The sequence below is a fragment of the Cebus imitator genome, unplaced genomic scaffold, assembly GCF_001604975.1.
Source record: "Cebus imitator isolate Cc_AM_T3 unplaced genomic scaffold, Cebus_imitator-1.0 Scaffold199, whole genome shotgun sequence".
Lineage (NCBI taxonomy): Eukaryota > Metazoa > Chordata > Mammalia > Primates > Cebidae > Cebus > Cebus imitator.
Window position 1 is genome coordinate 80,331 of NW_016107514.1, and position 23,313 is coordinate 103,643.

At 40.1% G+C, this 23,313-nt stretch overlaps 1 protein-coding gene across 1 annotated transcript in view; it reads left to right on the forward strand.

Moving 5' to 3' along the window:
* Positions 1-23,313, forward strand: part of LOC108317225 (aspartyl/asparaginyl beta-hydroxylase) — a 157,542-nt gene that overhangs the window by 79,307 nt on the left and 54,922 nt on the right. Inside the window, exons 14-17 of the mRNA XM_037745387.1 lie at positions 4,068-4,154; positions 11,437-11,587; positions 15,836-15,972; positions 22,715-22,813. Of these exons, the coding sequence (XP_037601315.1) occupies positions 4,068-4,154; positions 11,437-11,587; positions 15,836-15,972; positions 22,715-22,813 (474 nt within the window). The remainder of the gene's footprint in view (positions 1-4,067; positions 4,155-11,436; positions 11,588-15,835; positions 15,973-22,714; positions 22,814-23,313) is intronic.

The following is a 23,313-nucleotide window of genomic DNA, read 5'->3' on the forward strand; positions in this document are numbered from 1 at the left end:
AACAAGAGCGAAACTCCGTCAAAAAAAAAAAAAAAGAACAAGTGGACTGTAAGCAAACAACAATAGAAACATTCGTTAGGAACTAAAATGGGACAAGAATGTATGTCTGCATGTTTATTGAAAGTGTAACAACAAGCGTAAAGACTCTTAGAACTGGCATTAGGCAAGGCTCGGCTCACCCAATTCAACAGCCAATAAAAATATAGTAACTCCAAAGAATATTGCAGCAAAGTCATTGTTCACTTCCCTTAAATCTAACCATGTGGAATGATTCCTACTTTCTGATAGTAAACAAGAAATTTAACTGTCTTATTTAACTTTAAAGTGAAGCCATCTACTGTTTGTGGTTAGTTTGTATTTCTTAATAGTAATGAAGCAATAATCTTTTTCTGTCACCTCCTTTGGCATTTTCTCTATACTAAATGCCATATGTAAAAATGGGAGTGCCTATTGCACAGGTGACTTTCCATGTAAAAAACATATGAACAGCTTTAGAGAAGGATTTTAATGTAATTATATGAATGGTAAAGAAGGGATCAGTTATGGGGTATTCGGCAGTGTTGCTCCTTTGGAGAAGTTCTATTTTTCTCAAGGAGTACCTTGAATTTATACCAGGGAAATAAAAGAGGAAGAAGTAGCCACATATGCAATTCTTGCTTCTGAAACAACAGGGAGCTGTGATTGACTGACTTATCAGCATAATTCAGTCTTTTAGGGTTGTTTTTATGGCTAGTATTTTCAGAGGATGCACCTTCGTGCACTGGACCAGCCGAGGCCAACTAACACACACCTGACGCAGAGAGAGTGCAGCCTCATTTCATGACTCAGGTTCAAGGACTATGTTACATGAAAACATGTGTTCACTTTTTATCCCCCTCAGAAAAGTATAGATCAGATTATATTCCAATCCTCTATTTAAAAAAATACATATATTTATTGTTTAAAATGCTTCCCCACCTCTGGAAAAAGGTTTTGAAATGATATACTGAGATATATTTGCTATTTTGTTGGAATCATTTATTATTACAGCATTGTAAGTAATTTTTAAAAAGGCGGGGAGAGAGTAAAGAAAATGTAACCAAACACCTGAAAGTTCACACCACAGGCCCTAAACCTTGCGAAGATTGAAATCAAGACTTCCTCGAGGGAAAACATGGAAAACAGAATCAGAAGATAAGATTAACATAGTTCATCAGAAGAGCTGCTCTGCTCCAAGTCCAGAAATAAACATTTGGCTGTAGATCTTCATAAAAGGCACACTGATGGGTGCAAAACTTCCTATTTTTCCCCTGACATCATCTCAGTGGATTATTCTGTGCAGCTGCAGGAATATATCTTATTGTCCTTCAGCACAGCCCATTGGCCTCATGCCAACACAGCATGGCCCACATGCATGTCTATCCCATGAAGTGTCTTGGTCCTAGGACATAATTATCAGCTATGTTGAACAGATCATTTTCAGGCAATTCTTTAAACCGTATGTCTTGCAATTGAGTTTTTAAATAAGAATTGAACAATAGTGTTAGGAGCTATATAAGAACCTAGGGAAAGGAAATTCTTTCAGATTAAAAGTAAACATGTTTGGCCAGCCAGTTGAAGTAAAGGCAAAATTTATGACCCCTCAGGAAAGTCACAGAGCCTCTGTCTTGCAGGGATTCAAAGGATGCCGCAGAGAGAGCCAAAATAGCCCATTATTTTAATAGCCTTGACAGTGTCAAGCAGGAACATCACATCTTATCAAATTTGTTATGAACATTGTTATTCTAATGTTTTAAGTCTGATAAGAGTACATTTGGCACAATTTTCATTGAAATAGCTTTGACATTTGCAATTTAAATTGCATGAGTTGCATACTGGTCTGAAAATGGACCCCAAAAGATATGTTTCTGGAACCTTTAAATGTTATGTTTTTGGAAATGGATCTTTGCAGATATGATTAAGAACTTTGAGATATAGAGAGATTTATCCTGGATTACCCAGTTGGCCTTAAATGCAATCATGTTTCCTCATAAGAGAGGGACAGAGAGAAATTTGATGCAGACAAAATAAAAAGCAGCACACATAGAGGAGATGGCAGTATGAAAACAGAATTGGACATTGGAGTGATCCGTCGACAAATCAAGAAATACTGGCAAGAGACAAGAAAAAATATTCCTGTGGAGCCTCTGGAGAGAACACAGCCCTGCTACCATCTTGATTTCAGCCCAGAGAAACTAATTTGGATAATCTGTTCTGCAGAACTGTGAGAGAACAAAGTTCTCTTGTTTTAAGCCACAAAGTTTGTGGTAGTTTGTTACAGAGGCCATAGAAGACTAAAATAGATTTTGATACTGGGCCTGTGGGTATACAGAAGTCAAGAATTGAGGTTTGGGAACCTCTGCCTAGATTTCAGAGGATGTATGGGATTGCCTGGATGTCCAAGCAGAAGTTTGTGGCACAGGTGCAGCCCTCATGGAGGACCTCTGCTAGGGCAGTATAGAAGGGAAATGTGGGGCTGGGAGTCTCCACATAGAGTCCCCACTGGGGCACTACCTAGTGGAACTGTGAGAAAAAGGGCCCCCATCCTCCAGACCGCAGAATGGTAGATCCACCAGCTTGTATCATGTGCCTGGAAAAGCCACAGACACTCAATAGCAGTTCATGAAAGCAGCTGGGAGGAGACCATACCCTGCAAAGCCACAGGGGTGGAGCTACCCAAGACCATGGGAGCCCACCACTTGTATCAGCGTGACCTGGATGTGAGACATGGAGTCAAAGAAGATGATTTCAGATCTTTAAAACTTAATGACTGCCACACTGGATTTCAGACTTGCATGGGGCCTATAGCCCCTTTGTTTTGACCAATTTCTCCCATTTTGAATGACAGCATTTATTCAATGCCTGTACCTCCATTGTATCTTAGAAGTAACTAATTTGCTTTTGATTTTGCAGGCTTCTAAGTAGAAGGGACGTGCCTTGTCTCAGATGAGACTTTGGTCTTGGACTTTGGGTTAATGCTGGAATTAATTAAACCTTTGGGGAACTGTTGAAAAGATATCATTGTGTTTTGAAATGTGAGGATATGAAATTTTGGAGGGATTGGGGTGGAAGTTTGGTTTGGCTGTGTCCCCAGCCAAATCTCATCTCAAATTATAATCCCCATAATTCCCATGTGCCTAAGGAGAGACCTGGTAGGAGGTGACTGGATCATGGGAGCAGTTTCCTTCATGCTGTCCTCATTATAGTGAGCGAGTTCTCACTTACACAGATGAGATCTGATGGTTTTATAAGGGTCTCTTCCCCCTTCACTTCTCACTCTTCTTTCTCTGGTCACCATGTGAGGAAGGTCCTTGTTTTCCCTTTGCCTTCAGCCATGATTGTAAGCTTCCTCAGGTTTCCCCAGCCTTTAATTGTGGTTCAATTAAACCTCTTTCCTTTATAAATTATCCAGTCTCTGGTATGTTTTACAGCAGTGTGAAAACAGACTAATACAATATTCCTTGAGAACACAGGTAGAAAGTGTACGTATATTGAAGGAAAATTCAATTTCTTTAGCAAAATCACATGTTGCATCATTTATCAGGTGTCTGTCTTTATTTGTTTTTTTGAGACAGAGTCTCACTCTGTCACCTGTGCTGGAGTGCAGTGGCATGATCTCGGCTCACTGCAACCTCCACCTTCCAGGTTCAAGTGATTCTCCTGCCTTAGCCTCCCAAGTAGCTGGGACTACAGGCACATGCCACCACACCCAGCTAATTTTTGTATTTTTAGTAGAGATGAGGTTTTGCCATGTTGACCAAGCTGGTATTGAACTCCTGACCTCAGGTGATCCACCCACCTCAGCCTCTCAAAGTGCTGGGATTACAGGCATGAGCCACCCTCCTGGCCAGGTGCCTGTCTTTTTAAAAACTGAGTAAATATATACTCATTACTAGTTTTCTGTTTGCCTTAAACTAGTAAAATCTTAAATAAAACTATATACTCGGGAATGAATCTAGGAAATTCTGACAAAATCACTTGCTGAATATTAAATAAAAATATTGATTGATTATGCATTTTAATTTACTTTATGTAATTTTGTCTAACAGGGAAAAATTGAGGAAGCAGTGAATGCATTTAAAGAACTAGTACGCAAATACCCTCAGAGTCCACGGGCAAGATATGGGAAGGCACAGGTATTCTGAGATTCTTCTCCTTAGGACACTTTTTTGATGTTGATGCGTTCTGTGTAATTAGATTTTTTACTCCTTACTATTTGCATTTGCTCTTTTACCTTTCTAATTTCTACACAGAATCAGTTTCTCATGTATATGCATAAACCCGAGCAGAAACACAATTAATTATCGCTATTGCATGCTGCTGAATTTAGTAAATTTTTTTTTCTGCTCCCCCTTCGTATGCCTTCTCTCTGGTTTTGAAAAGAAAATAAAGAGTAACACTTTTGTCATTGATTTACCATCCCCTCATGTCCCATTTCATCTAATTCCACTATACAGTGTTCATTTGAGGCTCCTTAGAGCTTTCAGACTCAGTTTTAAAACTGGACGTTGCAAGTAAGCTTAGGAAATACCTTTCTAAAATATAAAATGGAACATACTTTTTTCCTCCATAGTTTCTTTCACCAGACTCATTTTTTAGCAGCTACTTTTATCCTCATCTCCCACCATCGTGTTTCTTGTCCAGCACTCTCTAGTTTCCAACTTCTTTCATGAAACGTGCCTGTTCACCTATAACTGCATAAACCTACTGTGTATCAGTGTTTTACGCCCTAGGAATGTCTGTTTTGTATTCTTTCATGAGATGGTTGGTCAAATGCCGCTACAAGAGGTCTCACAGGACAGGATTGGGGAAAAGCAAAGCTTATTATGCTCACAAGTCCTAGAGACAGGAGACCCACCCAGCATGCCACACAGGGCTACATGGGAAGGACTCAAGGTGATCAGGGCATGGCAGGCAAGAGCAAGGGGAAGGATTGGCCACAGCCTTTATTGAGGTTTCTATGGTAAAGGCAAGGTATGGTAGGGTGAATAGTTTTGGACTGGCTGGTTTGAATAATTTCAGCCACCTTTTGCCTACAGGGGTGTTACCTGGCCCTGAGATGATTAAAATACAGGAGACATGGCTCTGGATTGGTTAGTTTGCATGCTCCTGGCTGAGCACTGGTCATGTCAGAATTGTCTAGCTCAGGGAAATCTCTTTCTAGCCAGAGAGGTTTTTTAAGATTTCAAAACATCATATACACAGAAAATTTAAAAATAATTACAATACAATACAATGAATGCTCCTGTGGATTCTAGTGGAAGTTTTTTTTTTTAATTACTTAAAGAATATTTAGTGAGAGCCCACTATGTACCAGGCAGTAGAGATCCAGCCATCAACAGAACGTATTTTAAAAACCCCTGAGCTTATGGGGTTTCCATTGCAAAGGGAAAGACAATGCATAAGACAAATAAGTCCAATGTATATGCTTACTAGAGCCAAGTGCTATGGAGAGGAACAAGAAAGCAAGGAAGAGCCAGTAGATGTGCGAGAGGGTTGACGAGGTGTGAAGGGTGGCAGGGAAAGTTCTCATCAAGGAGGTGACATTTGAGCCAAGCCCTGAAAGTCTTTATAAATAAATACATACTTAAAGAACGTTATAAAGTATTAAGAATAAATACGTTAGATCATCTTACCTGATAAGACATGCTGTGAAGAAAAGAAGAAAAGGTAATGGAATAAAGGGCATACCTATTAAGATTTTTTTGACTGCAAGTAACATGGTTGAAAGTGATGGGGCAGACAGCACTTTAGACAAGGTGGGCAGAAAAGGACTCTCTAGGGAGGCAACATGTGGCTGAGATGTGAGGAGGTTATATTAATAGAAGGAGCTGTCCAGGCAAGAGGGAGCAGCAAGTCAAAGGCTTTGAGGCAGGAAACCAATCTTAGGATAGCCTGAGGAGAGAAAGAAGGCCATGCTGGGGGAAGGAAAAGGAGAATCAAGGAGGCTAGGGCCTTGCAGTTTTTATTCTACATGTGCTGGGAAGCCGTGGGAGGGTTTTATGCATGGGCATGACAGTCTGGTTGTTTTTTGTCAAGCTTGCTTTGGTTGCTGAGTGGAAAATGGATTATGGGGGCAAAAGTAGATGGGAGAAGAATAGAAGGCTATTGCAAGTATACCAAGAGATGCTGGTGGCTCAGACTGTGGTCATGGCCATGGAGATGAGGGAAGTGGGCAGGTGGTGGAGCTGAAAGAACTTGAGGATGGATTAGATGTAAAAGTGTCAGAGGAAGAGGACTCAAGGCTGACCCCTGAGTTTTTGGTTTAGCCAGCTGAGGAAAGGATAATGCCGGTTACTGACCAGGAAGAGCAACTCAGGAGTGATGCAGAAGTCAAGAGTTCTGGAGTTTGCTATTGGTCTTATTAAGCTTGCAATACATTCTCTTAGACATTCAGTTGGACATGTCAAGTAGACCACTGGATTCCCAGAGCCTGGAAATTGGAGGAAGAGCCAGGGCAGGATATCAAAGTGTGCCAGGCAGTGAAGCTCCAGTAGCCCTGCCTAGAGGTCCAGATCGCCAACCCTGCTGGGAAATGGTAGGCTGGGAGTGCAGAAATTTTCCAGACAGAGGTGAAGCTGACAGCACCCCTCTGGAGAAGGTCCATGCAGACATTTGTGCAGGACACACACAGGAAGTAGCTCAGCTGTAGAGAAAACAAGTGAAGTTTGTTCTGAACTAAAGGTGGTGACGACTTGAGATCCAGATGCTCAGTGTCTTCTTACATCCCCATTAAAAAGTAATTAATATAATTTTTACTAATTTGATTTTAATTAAATTTGTGAAAAATTGATGCAGATAAGTTCCTCTTGTCCTTGGTACAGACCAACTTTAGCATATAGCAACTGTTTGACTTGTATAATTTGATCAGTAATTCTCTAAAATTGCCAAATCATATTGCTATTAAGTGAGAGAGTGTGTTTGTTACCAAAAGATCATGCCTATTCAAATAAGTAGTGTTTTTTTCTGATTGGTATTAAGTCATTTCATTAAGAGAAGCATATTAACTAGAGGGAGAAATGATTTAAACAAATGCTAATTTAATTTTGGCAAAAATGTTTTATACTTTAGAAGCTTTTCTTATATGTAATACTAATGTGAGTACCAAAGTCTAAATAGATGAAGTGCTCTTGAAACAATGTGATTGCTGTGTTTATAGTCAGCCCCCCAGTCCTCATGTTTCATATCCGTGGATAAAATTCACCACAGATTGAAAATATTTGGAAAAAAATAAAAAATAGCAATGCAACAATAAAAATGCCAATAAAAATGATACACTATAACATCCATTTACATACAGGTTACCTTATATTAGATATAATAAGTAATCTAGCAATGATTTAAATTAATCAGGAGGATATGCAGAGGCAATATGCAAATACTATACCATTTTATATCAGGAACCTGAGCATCTGCAGACTGTGGTATTGTAGTGGGGCAGTGGTGGCTGTGGTCTTAAAACTAATCTCCTGTATATAACTGAGGATGACTGTATATCCATATTTCACAGTAGAAATTTGAGATTTAGGCTTCAGTCAGTATCTTTTATCTCTAAGCTATTATGCTCCAATGTGTTATTGCTATTAATATTAATGTGGCATACAGAAAAATTTAGGCATGGTAAATTAAATTTTAATTGAGTAATTAAAGGTACTTCAAATTCATAGTAGTTTTAAAAATAAAAATTCAACAGAAGATGGGTTTTATAAGGAGAAATAAATTATGACTTCTTTATTTTTTGTTAGTAGATTAAACAGTTACTTTGGAATATTCCAACAAATTTTTAAATTTTAGCAACCTTAAGTCACCTGTAAACTATAGTATCTATTATTTCTAAAGTAGCACTGATACTGTCTTATTCTTCATATCACCAAAAATCAATTTTGGTCAAGTTCCTTGAACATTGGACACAAAATCTTAAAATGTAAACTCAATTCTCTTTATTACCTTTCACTAACCATTAATGCCTTTGAGGCAGAAAATGATACACCTCATAGAAAGCCTGGTTGGGTGAATTAGCTAGAGTCAACAAAAGGCTTTTCAATATTAACGTCCTGTAACAAATATTCAGTTTCAGCTCAGCTTGTTTTATCTACAGATGCTAAACTGATAAAAATCAATCTCTAGACTTTTCAATGCAAGTGCCTATCAGTTTTATTCAAGAGATTATAAAGAATTATGTACCATTTTAGTAGTGATATTTTTCCAATTCTGCAAGTTGTAAATGTTAATGTTTCATTAAAACAAAGGACCTTGGGGCACCAGAGAGGGGACAAGGCATACAGATTGTACCATCTCTCTCACTTTTCAGATTGAATTTAAAGATATTTATTCCAGTCTCAATAAAGAAGGATTACCTTGGTAGGCATTTGTCTCCCACTGATGCTGCAGAGACCTCCAGATCCAGGATCTTTTTGAGCACTTTGTAGGTTCAAAATGAAGAGAGTGAACCACAGATGGTTTACATTTTACAATGTTTTTTCTTAACAATTTTTCAACTTTATAATGGTGTGAAAGTGATACACATTCAGAAGAAACCGTACTTCAGTATAGTATCCAATAAATTACATGAGATAGTCGACATTTTATTATAAAATAGGCTTTGTGCTAGGTAATTTTGCATACATGTAGGCTGATGAAGTTTTCTGAGCACATATAATGTAGGCTATGTTAAGCTATGATGTTCAGTAGGTTATGTATATTTAATGCATTTTTGACTTTACAGTGTTTCAACTTACAGTGGGGTGTAACTTCAACTTACGATCCCCACACCACCCCCATCATAACTTCAACTTAGGATGGTTTCAAAGGAGTCTCAGGTCTAGAACTCTGTATTTCCGCAAAGTCATCTATCAACAGTCATATTCTGGGGAGTTAACTCAATATAACAAAACTCACAAGGAGCTGATGCCTATGGCCATGTCGGCATCATGATCAGTGTGGGTCATTGACACTGGACTTTCTCTCCTGGTGGATAAGTCTATTCTGGAGACCATCTACAGACTTTCAAAGATAGTGAATGGTCTGGAGCATATATCCATTTAGCAAGGGTGAACTGCCTTTTCTAATCTAGAGATTTTTATCCTACCAAGTTTCCTTTCTCATAAATCTGTCCACTTCTATCACTACTGCTTTAATTCTAGCCCTCTTCGCTTTGGGAAACGTGTCCTAATCAGTTCATATTATCAAGTAATATCATTGATGTGTTATTTTGTGGGAAAAAAAACATAGTTGTCTTATTTTGTCAATTTGTGCTAATTCTTAGGATTTTTTTGTTTGTTATTTGTTTTTTTTTTCCTTCGGAATATGGGAAGGATGGGTAATTTTCTTACCATGCCCTCAAATTGTAGAGTGATACTTTATTTTGGTTCTGCAGACATCTGTATGTTAACTACAGCACACACTGTAACAACATAAACATGTTTAAATATTCTGAGAAAAAAAAAATGTGTGCTACTTTTAGTGTTAGCTAGAAAAATTTTTCCTTAAGTGATAGTCTTCAGATTGTAGCCTCTTACATCTCCTCTCTCTTCCTGCCTCCAGTATTTTACTCCCCATTCTGTTTCCAGCTAAGAATGTTGATTCTTATTTCACTAAGAAAATGGAAGTATCCAGAGAATTTCCACATGATGATGCTGCTTTGCTAACAGCCATCCTCTACCTGTGCCCATATGCTCTGCCTTCCCTCCTGTTAGCACAGATGGACTATTTGGTCCCTGTTCCTCTCTCACCTGCTGAAGGACATCCCTCTAATTTTTGTGTCTCCTTCTGCATCATCAGATTTTCCCTCCCTACAGTCTTTTGCATCTCCTTGGAAACATGCCGTACTATTTCCAATCCTTAAAGAACTCCCCGTGTCTGCACGTTGCCCTCTGCCGGCTGGCCGACTTTTCTGCTCTCCTTTCTGTGAAATTCCTTGAAAGAGTTATCTCCACCTCCTTCCATCCCCTGTTCTCTTGAACCTCCCGTACTCCCATGCTCCCTCCTTTTTGCTGGTCTTCCCTTGTTATCCTGATCTCTACTGACCTTGAAACATTGGAGTTCCCTAGGATTCAGTTCCTGAGCCGCTTCTGTTCTCTGTCTACACTCTCGACTACTTCTAGCTTCCTAGCTTTGCATACCATCTTCATCCCTGATGATTCCCATACTTATGTTTCTTACTCTAACCTTCCTCCTGAACTCCAGACTCATATATGCCCCTTCCTGGTCAATAGCTCCATTTGGATAACTTATACGCATTTTAGGTTTAATGTGTCTAAAATGAAACTCCTGATTCCATACTGCCCCAAACCTGCTTCTGCCCTGTCTTCTCATTCTCAAGGAATAACAGTTTATCCAGTAATCACTGAAGCCGAAACCTTGCTCCCCTTGGTTTCTTGTCTCACACTGTACATTTAGAACATCAGCAAATCTGTTGGCTCTGACCTTCAAAACATATCTGTAGTCCAACCACTTGTTACCACTTCCATTACTGCTACCTTAGTCCCAGCCATAATCATCCCACACCCGGATTCCTGCTGGAGTATTCTACTCTCCCAGCTTCCCAGTCTGTTCTCCATACGGCTGCCACCACGGTCCCTTCAACACATACATCAGATCGTTTCAGAAGCCCCACTGTCTTTCCGTCTCACTTTGTGTACTAGAACTGTCAGTAGCTTGCCAGGCCCTGCATTGCCTAATAGCCCTTGTTGGTCTTCCCTTTCGTCCTTTCCATGGCACCACCTTTCCTCGATCTCCTGCCTCCAAGCCATTGCATTGTTCTTGCTCTTTTCCCTGCCTGGAAGGCTACTGCCCAGGGTATCTTCATAACTTGCTCCCTCTCTTCTTTCAGGCCATCCTCATCATCCTGATTAAATGAGCAACTTCTTACCATCCCACCCAGCTCTCCTAAGCCTGCTTTGTTTTTATCCATTGCACTTATGGCTGTTAGACACACAGTACCTTTGTTTATTATATTTGCCACCTTTCAAAAGTGGATGCAAAGTAGAAATCAAAAAGGGCTTTGTCTGTTTTGTTCAATTTGTCTGCCACATTTGTAGAAGGGTGCCTCTCTCCCAGAAAACAGTTGTTAAATGAATGAATGCATACACGAATAAATTAATGAAAGAACAGGAGCTTGGACTGGAGACCTGCCTGTATAATGTCAGTGCATATTAGGATGTACATCTCCATCAGCCCAGCATGCATTAGTCCTGCTTTTATGACATTCCTTCTTGTCTTTAGTAACAAACTTTTCTTTGTATTATTAAAATAGTGTGTTGATTTTCTGTCTTCTGTTAGTCTTTTTACCTCTTGATAAGGAGAAAAGGCTAACATGTCTTACATTTCTTTTAAAGCATGTCCAAAAGTTAACTTTTTATGAATATTACAAACACAGCTATTCATGGGACATTTGTTCAATCTGGGGACTACTTCTAGTGTGAGGACGATTTGGCTGAAAGGAGGAGAAGCAATGAGGTGCTACGCGCAGCCATTGAGACGTACCAAGAGGTGGCCAGCCTACCTGATGTCCCTGAAGACCTGCTGAAGCTGAGTCTGAAGCGTCGCTCAGACAGGCAACAATTTCTAGGTAAGATGCAATAAAAGGTAATTCACTAGGAAGTGACATACTTTTTATCTTGAAGAATCCGAAGACTGTATTCTTCTCTTAGCTGAATTACATGTGAGAAAACCTGAGTTTTATAACTGATTTTGAGTCATGTATTTGTGTCCTAGGTTCACGATCTCTAAAACTGAAATTGCAATCCTAACCGTAATACAGGCCATGCCTCAAGGATGCTGCGGGTTTGGTTCCAGACCACCAGAATAAAGAGAGTTACACAAATGTTTTAGTTTCCCAGGGTATCTAAAAGTTGTGTTTATGCTATGTTGTAGTGTCTTAAGTGTGCAATAATATTATGTCTTAAAAAACGATGTCCCAACCCTAATTTAAAAATACTTCATTGATCAAAAATGCTAATATAATCTGAGCCTTAGTGAGTTGTAATCTTTTTGCTAATGAAGGTCTTGCCTCAATGTTGACAGCCGGTGACTGATCAGGGTGTTGGTTGCCGAAGGTTGGGGTGACTGAGGCAATTTCTTAATAAGACAATAATGAAGTTTGCTGTGTTGGTTGATTCTTCCTTTCAGGAAAGATTTATATGTAGCTTGAATGCTGTTTGACAGTATTTTGCTCACAGAACTTTTCTCAAAATTAGAGTCAATTCTCTCAAACCCTGCCACTGCTTTATCAACAATTTACAGAATATTCTAAATCTTTTGTTGCCATTTCAACAATGTTCACAGCATCTTCAGCAGGAGTAGATTCCATCTCAAGAAACCACTTTGCTCATCTGTAAGGAGCAACTCCCCATTGATTAAAGCTTGATCATGAGAGTGCGGCAACTCAGTCACATCTTCAGGCTCCACTGCTCATGCTAGGTGTCTTGCTATTTCCACATCTGCAGTTACTTCCTCCACTGAAGCCTTGAACCCCTCAAAGTCATTAAAGAGGGTTGGAATCAATTTCCTCCCAAACTTCTGTTAGTTTTTATATTTTGACATTTAAATAAAACGTATTTCTTAAATAACAGAACTTAAAAGTCTAAATTGCTTCTTGATCCGTGAACTGCAGAATGGACGTTGCATTAGCATTCATGAGAACAACATTCACCTCCTCATACATCTCCATCAGAGTTCTTGGTGACCAGGTGCTTATCAATGAGCAGTAATACTTTGAAAGGAATCTTTTTCTTTCTTTTTTTTTTTAGGACTCAACAGTGCGCTTAAAATATTCAGCAAACCATGCATTAAACAGATATCCTATCATCCAGATTTTGTTTTCTGTAGAGCATTAGCAGAGTAGATTTAGCATAATTTTTAAGGGCCCAGTTTTTCAAAATGGTAAGTGAGCACGGTCTTCAACTTAAAGTCTCCAGCTGCATTAGCTCCTAACAAGACAGTAGGTGTATCCTTCAAAGCTTTGAAAGCAGGCATGACTTTTCCTCTCTTGCAATGGAAGTCCTAGATGGCATCTTCTTCCAACAGACAGTTACTTTGTCTACATAGAAAATCTGCTGTTTGGTGCAGCCACCTTCATCAGTGATCTTAGCTACATCTTCTAGAAACCTGTTGCAGCTTCCACGTTAACACTTGCTTCTTCCTCTTACAGCTCTATCTTATGGAGATGCTTTCTTTCCTTAAAGTTCATGAACAAATCTCTGTTAGCTCTCTTCTCTCCCTTTCTGCCAATTTTAAAGGTGAGGTGAATAGCATACTGATCGCTTGCATAATTTGCCTAAGGAATCATAGCCAACAGATGAACAGGTCTGGAATAAAAAGCTCTTCATGTGATACCAAATTCTTGTTCTCTCTTAACAATAGCAAAATGATTATGGAGGTTGAACTTATCAGTGGAAAATTTTTATAAATGAATAATAGGTGTTTCTGGTACTATAAAAAATTTGCTTGTAAGATTTGACCCTATATCAAGGAAAATGCTAGAAAAAATCATGAAGTAAATTTGCAGATTCTTTCAAAAGAACGTCATATCATATCTCATTAGATTTAGGGGGCTACAATCTAAAGATTATCATTTGGGGAAAAATTATATCAGCTAGATGCTAAAAGTAGCATACCTAATATAGAACATCATGTATCATCCTCCACTGACTCAGGTTCCCACTGCCAAAGGCAAGTAAGACTAGCTGTCAGCTAACTTCACGTTAAGCAGGCTTATGATTCTCTCCCCATAGCAGATCATCAGTCAATGTGGAGGGAAGGAGCTAAGCCCCAAGTCACTGCCAAGGCAGGTGCTCAGCTGGCCAGGTAGTTACATGGACAGATTATTTATGTCACTTAGGGGAGGCTCCTATAGTAGAGTTAAGGCCCAGTGACCCTCCTATCTGTTTGCTGAGGATTAGAATGAAGAGGAGTTGTATCACTTTTGCAGATGAACAAATTAGGGCTAGAGCCCATGTGATGATTAAAAATGGTAAGAAATTGTTAGACTAATATTCATAGGGACCAGTGCAGCAGAAGAAAAACATGCAGCACAAATTCAGCACAGAAAAGGCAGGGCCAGGACTCTAGAGAGGCAATGCGGGCACTCGCCCTGGACAGAGATCAATGATACTGGCGGGCGTGGTGGCTCACGCCTGTAATCCCAGCACTTTGGGAGGCCGAGGTGAGCAGATCACCTGAGGTCATGAGTTCAAGACCAGCCTGGCCAACATGGTGAAACACGGTCTCTACTAAAACTACAAAAATTAGCCAGATGCGGTGTTGGGTGCCTGTAATCCCAGCTACTCAGGAGGCTCAGGCAGGAGAATTGCTTGAAACTAAGAGGCAGAGGTTGCAGTGAGCTGAGCTTGCACCACTCCACTCCAGCCTGGGCAATGGAGCAAGACTCCAACTCAAAAAAAAAAGAATCAGCGTTACTGAGTTTTCCTCTTGCCTCAGTCTCCACTGTGGCTCTGCTTCATACTGTTTAGTGATTCTGTCACTAAAGTGTTAACATTTTCTCCATCATGAATGCTTTATATTATCAATTTTTAAAGGGATGCATTAAACTCGCCTTCACATCTAAATCATGAACTTTTTTGGCATCCTCTGAAATCTTGCTCTGACTGCCTCTCTGGCATCACCCTGTCCTCCGCCGCAGTGGGAAGGTGACTGCCTCTTCCCCAGCAACGCATCAGCATTTGAATATAGCCCTCTTAGAACGTCCTTGAGAATGAGGCAAGTGCACTTGAAGAGGCTCTGAGGCAACTGCAGACAGAGGACTTTAGTGAAAATGACAAGGTGATGAAGTTGGTCACAACAGGGTTCCCGGATGCAGAGTGGAAGGGACAGGGAGCAGATGGCTGCAGGGGGGGTTTGTGTCCATGCTTTCTTTGTGGATAATAGGAGAATTCTAGAAGAAAATGTGAGCCTAAGTGGGCAGGTAGGCAGAAAGGAAGGTATTGAAAAGGAAGCTCAGATTTGTTAGCGAGGAAATGACTGGAGTTCTAATTGGACTACGATTGGCCGGTAGTGGGGCACAGGCTGTGGGATCAGTCGGTGATGCTTTATGGCAGATGGTTTGGCAGTGGAATAAACAGCTGTCAGTTTAACATACTGACGCTCCTGCCACTCTCCTAGATTGTGGGCAACGAAGCCCCTTAGATAATTCATGGTTTGTTTAATGTGTGCTATTCCTCTTTTTGCACATGTTCTTTTGTACAGATCAATTGAAGCTGGGTTTTTCATGATTTATGGGTGCAAAGTATACTGTTGTCCACAAGAGGGCGCCCTAATACTGGTTGATGTATCATTTGCTCCGTGGCTAGGTCATTACCTAGAGATGAGCACACCTGTCATTGGAAATGTGTCAGCAGTTAGGTACCGTCCTGTGTACTTTTGTGCCTTTCACATTTCATATAGGGGGCTAGATCTTGAAATTAGTTAGACTTTTTACTGCTTACCCTCTATTCATAATTTTAAAGTTAATAAACCAAAAATATTTCAGCAAAACTTTTTTAACGAGGAATTGGTAACCAAGTTTTTCTTGAGATGGAATTTAACATACAATGGTAAATATTGCTGAATTTTAAAAAATAAGAATGTCTTTGAAATGTTTATAATCAGTGCCATTTTCAGTATCTACTCATGGTCATTATTAATACCATTGCAACTACATTAGGAAATCCTGCTAGGTACTTAGTAAGCCACTAATAGGTAAGTCAGATTTAAGCTGGTTTTCATGCTCTGGAGCATAGTCTCTCACGACTTACGTACAAAAGTGTACATAATCTGTTTCTATTTCTATTGTTTTTTTTTTTAATTCCCACAAATTCAGGTCATATGAGAGGTTCCCTGCTTACCCTACAGAGATTAGTTCATCTATTTCCCAATGATACGTCTTTAAAAAATGACCTTGGCGTGGGATACCTCTTGATAGGAGATAATGATAACGCAAAGAAGGTTTACGAAGAGGTGAGCATCAATCCTGTATTAACTACGTCAAATTAAGTTCTAAGGCTATTTGCAAATTACATTTATTAGACCAAGCCTCTTTTTATTTTGAATTAAGTTGAAAAGCATGTATTATTATATTGAACATATACTAAACTTTGTTTTAACAGTTGCTTTTTTCCTAGATCTGAAGATTTTTAAATCTTAGTTAACATTTAGTACACTAAAATCTTCAACTTGTAATTGTGATGCTTTTAAAACTTCATATTTATCTTTCCATAAATAACCTTTCTAAAATTGTTCCTTGTGACAGGAAGACGAATTTAACTTCCTATGAATGTAACACACATACACACACACACACACACACACTCATACACTCTTTTTTTTTTCCGGAACTATGGTCTAGAGAGAGGCTATAGAACAGGGGCCTTTCAAGCATGTGACATAAATTACTCACTTTTCAGCAGGGCATTGACTCTTCAAATCCTCTGGCAAGGATGCCTTTCAAAGGATTCGTACTTTATAGCAGATATTGATAGATAACCTCTAAGACACAAGTATCTGTAAAATCTAGAGGAATGTGATTCCTTTAGGCAATGGAGGAATTCATTTGGTACAGTATAAACAGGATGCCCAGTGAACTTTGAAGATGGAGAAAGTGAATGCCTCTAAAAGAAAGATGAACATGTTTACTTGTGATTCTTTAATTTAGGCTCTTTGATTAGTGGTTTTCAAGCTGGTGAAGTCTACATCAAGAAGCCACCACTTAGTGATAGTCAGTTATTCCTGCTACAGTTTTGTTTTTGTTTTTTGTTTTGGGTTTTTTTGTTTTTTGTTTTGTTTTGTTTTGATGTGCAGTTTCACTCTGTTGCCCAGGCTGGAGTGTATGACATGATCGTAAATCACAGCATCAACATCCTGGACGCAGGCAATCCTGCTTTAGCCTCTCAGGTAGCTCAGACTACAGGCACATGCCACCATGCCTAGCTAAATTTTAAAAAATTATTTAGTGATGATGGAGGTCTCCCTGTGTTACCCAGGCTAGACTCAAATTCCTGGCCAAAAGTGATCCTCCTGCCTCAGACCTCCCAAAGAGCTGAGATTACAGGCACAAGTCATCTCACTCAGCTCCTTTTAAAGTAGTTTTTAAATGCTGTCAAGAACAGTAATTTCATACTCTGGCAGGGACTGGGTCTATTCTCAAAGCGGTACTTTCCTCTGTGTATTGCTGTCGTCGTGTAATGAAAATCATTGAATTTGGGAGCAGTTGTCTTTTTACCTTTCTCATAATTTTTATATTTTCTGAGAGAGCAGAAGTAAGACCTTTGCTTTTTATAACATCACTAATAGCTACACAGGGTGGATTGAACCTTTCATGTTGACAACGTGTGCCGTTTACTAAAGACCGATTCCAAGTCATAAATTAATTCCATATGGAACATTGTATTTGTTAATGGCCAGCACATAACACTCAATGTCTTCTCTTACAAAGTACGGTTAAGAGAAGCATTATATACCTCAGTGATTCGGGATCTTGTGAATGTAAGAATTGTGAAGCTATAACAAATACATACATTATTTTGTCACTGTCAGAGGCCACAAAAAGTGGAACTATAGAATTCCTTCCTCCCTCCCTCCCTTCCTTCCTTCTCTCCCTCGCTCCCCTCCCTTCCTCCCTCCCTTCTTTCCTTCCTTGGTTCTTTCCTTCTTCCCTTTTCCTCTTCCTCCCTCCCTTCCCCCTCATTCCCTTCTTTCCTTGTAGAATTCTTCCCTGTTTTCTTTCTTCTGTCCCTCTACCCCTCCCTCTCTTACTTCCTACCTTCCTGCCCCCCCCTTTCTCCTTCTTTCTTTCCACCTAAAAAACACTCTAGAGTGTTGACTGGCTGCAAGCACATTTGAGGTTAGGGCAGGATCTGACAGCATACTGGCTTCTCTAACCCACTGTGGATTTGTCCTTCCTCACCTTTTAAAACCCTTCCATCAGGATATTCATCCCTTTACCTGAAGCTAAATCTCAGATATGTGAAACATTTTACTTCATGCCAAAAAATAAAATTTACCTGCTGTTGTTTTTACATTTTACATCATAATGTCACCTGAATATTCATAATAGGAGGCAGAAAGTCTAAAATAAAACCGCATGATGCAATTGAGTGCATTTCTTTTTAAAAGCAGCATTAGTAAACTGACACTATGTGTGGGGTTGCCTTCTTTCCACTCCTCTCACTTTTCAGTTCATAAGCTATGTCTAATGGAGTCTCTCATTAACCAGAGTTTTTCCTGATGAGCTAATGTTAAAGATCATTTTTGGAAGACAGATATTGTAATTTTATATTTTTCTCCATGTTAATTTTTATTTTTGTGTTTATAAAAATTACTGAAATTTATATTTTTCCAGCTTTTTGCTGCCGTTAGTTTCAACAGGAAAAAACTGGGTTTAAAATGGTGTGACATCCACTGCTCCAGTCTGTGGCTTTTTGTGTCCTCTCCTGGGATTCTCCTGCAAGTTGGCAACACTCGCAGCTGCGCAGGCATCAGAGTGGGGAGTTTCACGCCACTCCTGACTCAGTCGCCACCACTCACCTATGCCCGCTCAATCAGTCAACACTACATCTATTAAGACACACACACACACACACACACACACACACACACAGTAGCTAGAGATCAGTAGTTCATGAAATGCAAGCAGAATGTGCCCTCGTGAAGTTAATAATCTTGTACCGAATCACAAATCTCTGTTCGTGTTAATGTCTGTTCATTTTAACTTCTGATTAACCTTCAAATCCCTTCCCTTTGTAACCCAAGCACCCGTCATCTCTTGCCTGAGTGGGGACAGGTTTATCCTGCCCTGGCTTGGTCTCCCTCGACCTTCACCAACATTAAAACACAACACTGATCATCTCCCTTGGCTTTAAACCTTCCGTAGTTCTCATTTCCTGCAGCAGTGGACTTCACACATGCTTGATGGAGGCCCTTCCAGACTAAAATGTTCAAGAAAATGCCTGCGATGTATTGATGTACTTACAGGTATATATGTGTGCATGCATGTACCCACATAATATTTTATATATATATATATATATATATATATATATATGCACCAATATATATGTGCCTTACAAAAGGTACACACCCCAAAGCAATTAAGATGTTGTCAAGTATTTAAAATACTTTAAAAATTCTATTTAACTGCCAGAAAATCTTTTAACTCTTGCCGAAAAACTAATATGTAAATAATATCAATGTGCGGTGCTATTTACGATTATATAACTTTTTTAAATCCCAAGAATGTATCATGCAAAGAGTTTGTACTGGGGATAGAAATGTCAGCTGTATGAGGTTGTGGCTGTTTTTGTCTGTGATTTGTGTTTGTGTATGGATATGTGTGTTTTATACAGCGAGAGAAAGAGAGAATCTAATATTACAGTTGACCCTTGAACAACACCGGTGTTAGGGATGGTGACCGCCCGTGCAGATGAAAATCCATGTGTGCTTTCTGAATCCCCAAAAACTTTACTAACAGTCTACATTGACCAGAAGCCACACGGGTAACATAAACAGTCAATTAACACATATTTTGTGTATGTAGTATTTGCTATATTCTTACAATGAAGTAAGCTAGAGAAAAGAACATGTTATTTTAAAAACCATAAGGTAACTAAAATAATTGGATTATTTGTAACACAAAGGATACATGCTTGAGGGGATGGACACCCCATCTTCCATGATGTAATCAGTATGCTTAGCCTGTCTGTGTCAAAACATCTCGTGTACCCCATAAATATACACACCTACTACGTGCCTATAAAAATAAAAAAGCAACTTTAAAAATCATAAGGAAGAGAAAATATATTTGCCATTTATTAGGTGGAAGTGGATGATTAAAGTTTACATCCTCACTGTTTTCACGTTAAGTAGGCTGAGGAAAAGGAGGAGGATGAGGAGGAGTTGGTCATGTCTCAGTGGCAGCAGAGGCAGAAGATAATCCATGCAGTTCAAGCCCATGTTGTTCAAAGGGCAACTGTAGCCTCAATCTGTGTTTTTTAGAAATCTCATAAAACCACTTGTCATTTTCCGAGGGCTTGTTGATTACGACTAGATAATGCAACCTGCACGCCCATTACACATCCGCATGTCAGTTGCAGTGAGCGGTACCTAAGTACAAAGCAGCAAGCAGGGAGGGCAGCACTGTCAGCTCTCCCGGGGCCTGAGCCCCCATTCTCGCCTCCTGAGAGGGTTTGTACTGAACGGGACACGTGGCTGTCCACTGTGCAGATCACAGGAAAGCCACAGAGCTTGCTTCACACTGTTTGAGAGACAGATACAAGTAGAAGGGTATGTAATTTCTGCCTACTCCCCAGGAGGTTACCTTGCACTTGATACTAAACGGGAGCCTTGGTGATTTAGTTTGACCTCTGCCTTTTCTCCAGTCCCTTCTCCTATCACTTTTGTTTTTAATTTAACAACATTCTCTTTGTTTCTTCCTGGCCCGCTATCCCTTTTTACTCACGTTCTGCTATCGTTTGAATGCCTTCTCCTCCACCGTCCCACACTTCCTTTTCCTGGTGAACTCCTGTTTATCCCTAAAACCTTTCAAACCTTGGCCCTACTGACACTCACCCTAGAGTGAGCCAGGTGCCCCTCCTGTATACCCACCACATGCTTCATGCCTAACTATAGCTACCCTTACCATCTTGCATTGCCTTCGGAATCAGTCTACTTCTGAATCTGTCTCCCTCACTTGAGTGAGAGCCCCCTGAGAAAAGAGTGTATCTTATTTATCTTTCTGTGCCCAGGGCCTGGAAGAGTTCTGTGTATTCTAAGATGTCTAGTAAATCAATAAATTTGTTAATTACTTGAGATAATGGCTGTGTGCCTGCAGTGGGCAGAAATGGCATCTGTATAGCTGTAATAATTATAAGAATCCCTTCATGGTTGTGCTGGCAGAATCATCATCTGCGCCAATTTAGCTCAATTCCGGAGGTATTTATTGAGCTCCTGCTCAATGTCTAGCCTGGGGACAGTGGGCTAGTCTGGGCTTTCAGAGATCTAGTTAGGGAGGAAAGTGCAGCATGTGCTCTTTCAAGCATTTAGTCGGGCACCTGAATGCTATGAAATGCATAGCAGGGAGTGGGGCTATGCAATGAGCAAAACAGACAAAATCCCTGTAGAGCTTGCATCTTAGTGGGGGCAATAAAAATATGCTAGGTCAGAAGTGATAAGTGCTATGAAGAAAAGTGAGTCAAGGTAAAGAAGTTGGACAGTGACTAGGGATGGAGGGGCTCTATTTTAGTAGTGAGGGAGTAAAAGGAGTTTGCTGTGGGGATGTCTGGTGGAAGAGTTTGTACCAGAGGAGTACTGTGGGTGCAAAGGCCCTGAGGCAGGGGTATCTTTGGCTTGCTGTGGAGCAGCGAGGGGTCCAACGTGCCTCAGAGGCTTGGCTGGGAGGGGCAGCGGCAGGGGCACGAGAGGAGGCCAGAGAACTGGAGAGGCCCAGCCAAGGGAGGCCTTGGTGGTAGTTCCAGGAACTCTGTCTTGCAGTCATTCTGAGTGCAGTGCAATAGAGGAGGGTTGAGAGCTGACCTAGGATTTAGCAAGCGGAGAGTGGACTACACAGGGGCAGGGCCAGGGGTGCCGAAGATCTGCAGTAAGCAGGCTCCCGTGAGAACATAGAGAGAGATGATGAGACACCTCTCTTGGGTCAGGGTGGAATGGTGAAGGAAGTGATGCATGGTGTGTTTCTGAATGTATTTTGAAGGTAGTGTTGGCCAGATTTGCTAATCCATGAGGCGCAGGACCAGATGCAAGCTGAAAATGCTAAAGCATCTGCAGTGTGTGTTGTGTGGGCCCTCCGAGGGCCTGGTGTCCCCTCTGTGCACACTTGTTCCTTCTGTGTAACCCATTGTAGCCCCGCTGTGGCTGACTTCCCTTTTTCTATTCAGGCTCAAGAATGGAGAGAAGAGATGGGAGATGCATCTTTCCTTGTCTGCACCCAAATCAAACCTTCTTCATCCTCTTTTGTTCCATAAATTATTTTGTCTAAGTAGCTTCACAAGTTGGATGTTGTTGTTCTGGTTTCTCACTATTAATATTTAATTTAGAGGTGCTTTGCATAATTTGTCTTTAAATCATAATGAATACATATAATAATAATAAACAATGATGTGTTTTATATGAAATATTTACCTGGGTTTTATCACAGAATATTGGATTTGCTTACCATTTTCTCTTCAGGGCTTAAAATGATCTGGGCACTCAAGAAGTTTTCTGTTGAATGAATGCATTGTGATATATTACAAATGCAAATGTAAATTTCCTCTTAATTAAGGCAGTGCATAAAGCTTGTATATGAAGTGATGTCTAATAACCATTCAGAATTGTCTTCAAGTATAGCAAATTTAAAGCCATTTTCCCTTGATCACTAAAAAATATTGAAGTCATATCAATTCAGAGATACTTTGCTGATTTGCATTGTTAAAGTGATGCTTTTATGGTTATTACTTTTCATTTATTTCTTCATTCTTGAAGAGCCATTGTGTGAATGTGAAAAGCATATTGAGTTGAGGGGAAATGGAGCCATTTAAGCTTAATGATACTGCCATGAGACAAAGCACTATGGTGTTTTCAGCTATGACATCATAATCCAATCCAAGTACAACAGAGCTAATTAAAATTGGTCTTGACAGTCATTTGTAGAATTTTTTAAGCAATCACCTGGGTTTTCTTTGAGTTATGTCTGTGTTTTCTTTGAGTTTAGGTGCTGAGTGTGGCACCTAATGATGGCTTTGCTAAAGTTCATTATGGCTTCATCCTGAAGGCACAGAACAAGATTGCTGAGAGCATCCCGTATTTAAAGGTAATGCTCACTTCTCTTCCTCCCCTTTCATCTTTCGGGTCCTCCGAGTCATTGAGACACCTTGCTTATTCCTTACAGATTGACTGGCATGCACTGCTGAGTATTTTCATCCTCAGGATGTCCACCCTCATACCATGACATTCATAAGTAGTGTGGGCCTCCACTGTAACCAACAGTGTCAGATGGCAAAATACCAACCACGTCAGCAGAGATGAGTTGGAAAAGATTTTATTTAAAAATTTATAAAACTGAAGTTGGTATTAGTTTTTAAATAAATCGTAAAGGTGGACAAAATTAGCGATACTTTAAATGTTTTTAGATACAGGCAATGGGCTAGGTGTAGTGACTCATGCCTGTAACCCCCGCACTTTAGGTGGCCAAGGCGCATGAGTCACCTGAGGTCAGGAGTTCGAGACCAGCCTGACCAACATGGTGCAACCCTGTCTCTACTAAAAATGCAAAAATTAGCTGGGCATGGTGGTATGCGCCTGTAATCCCAG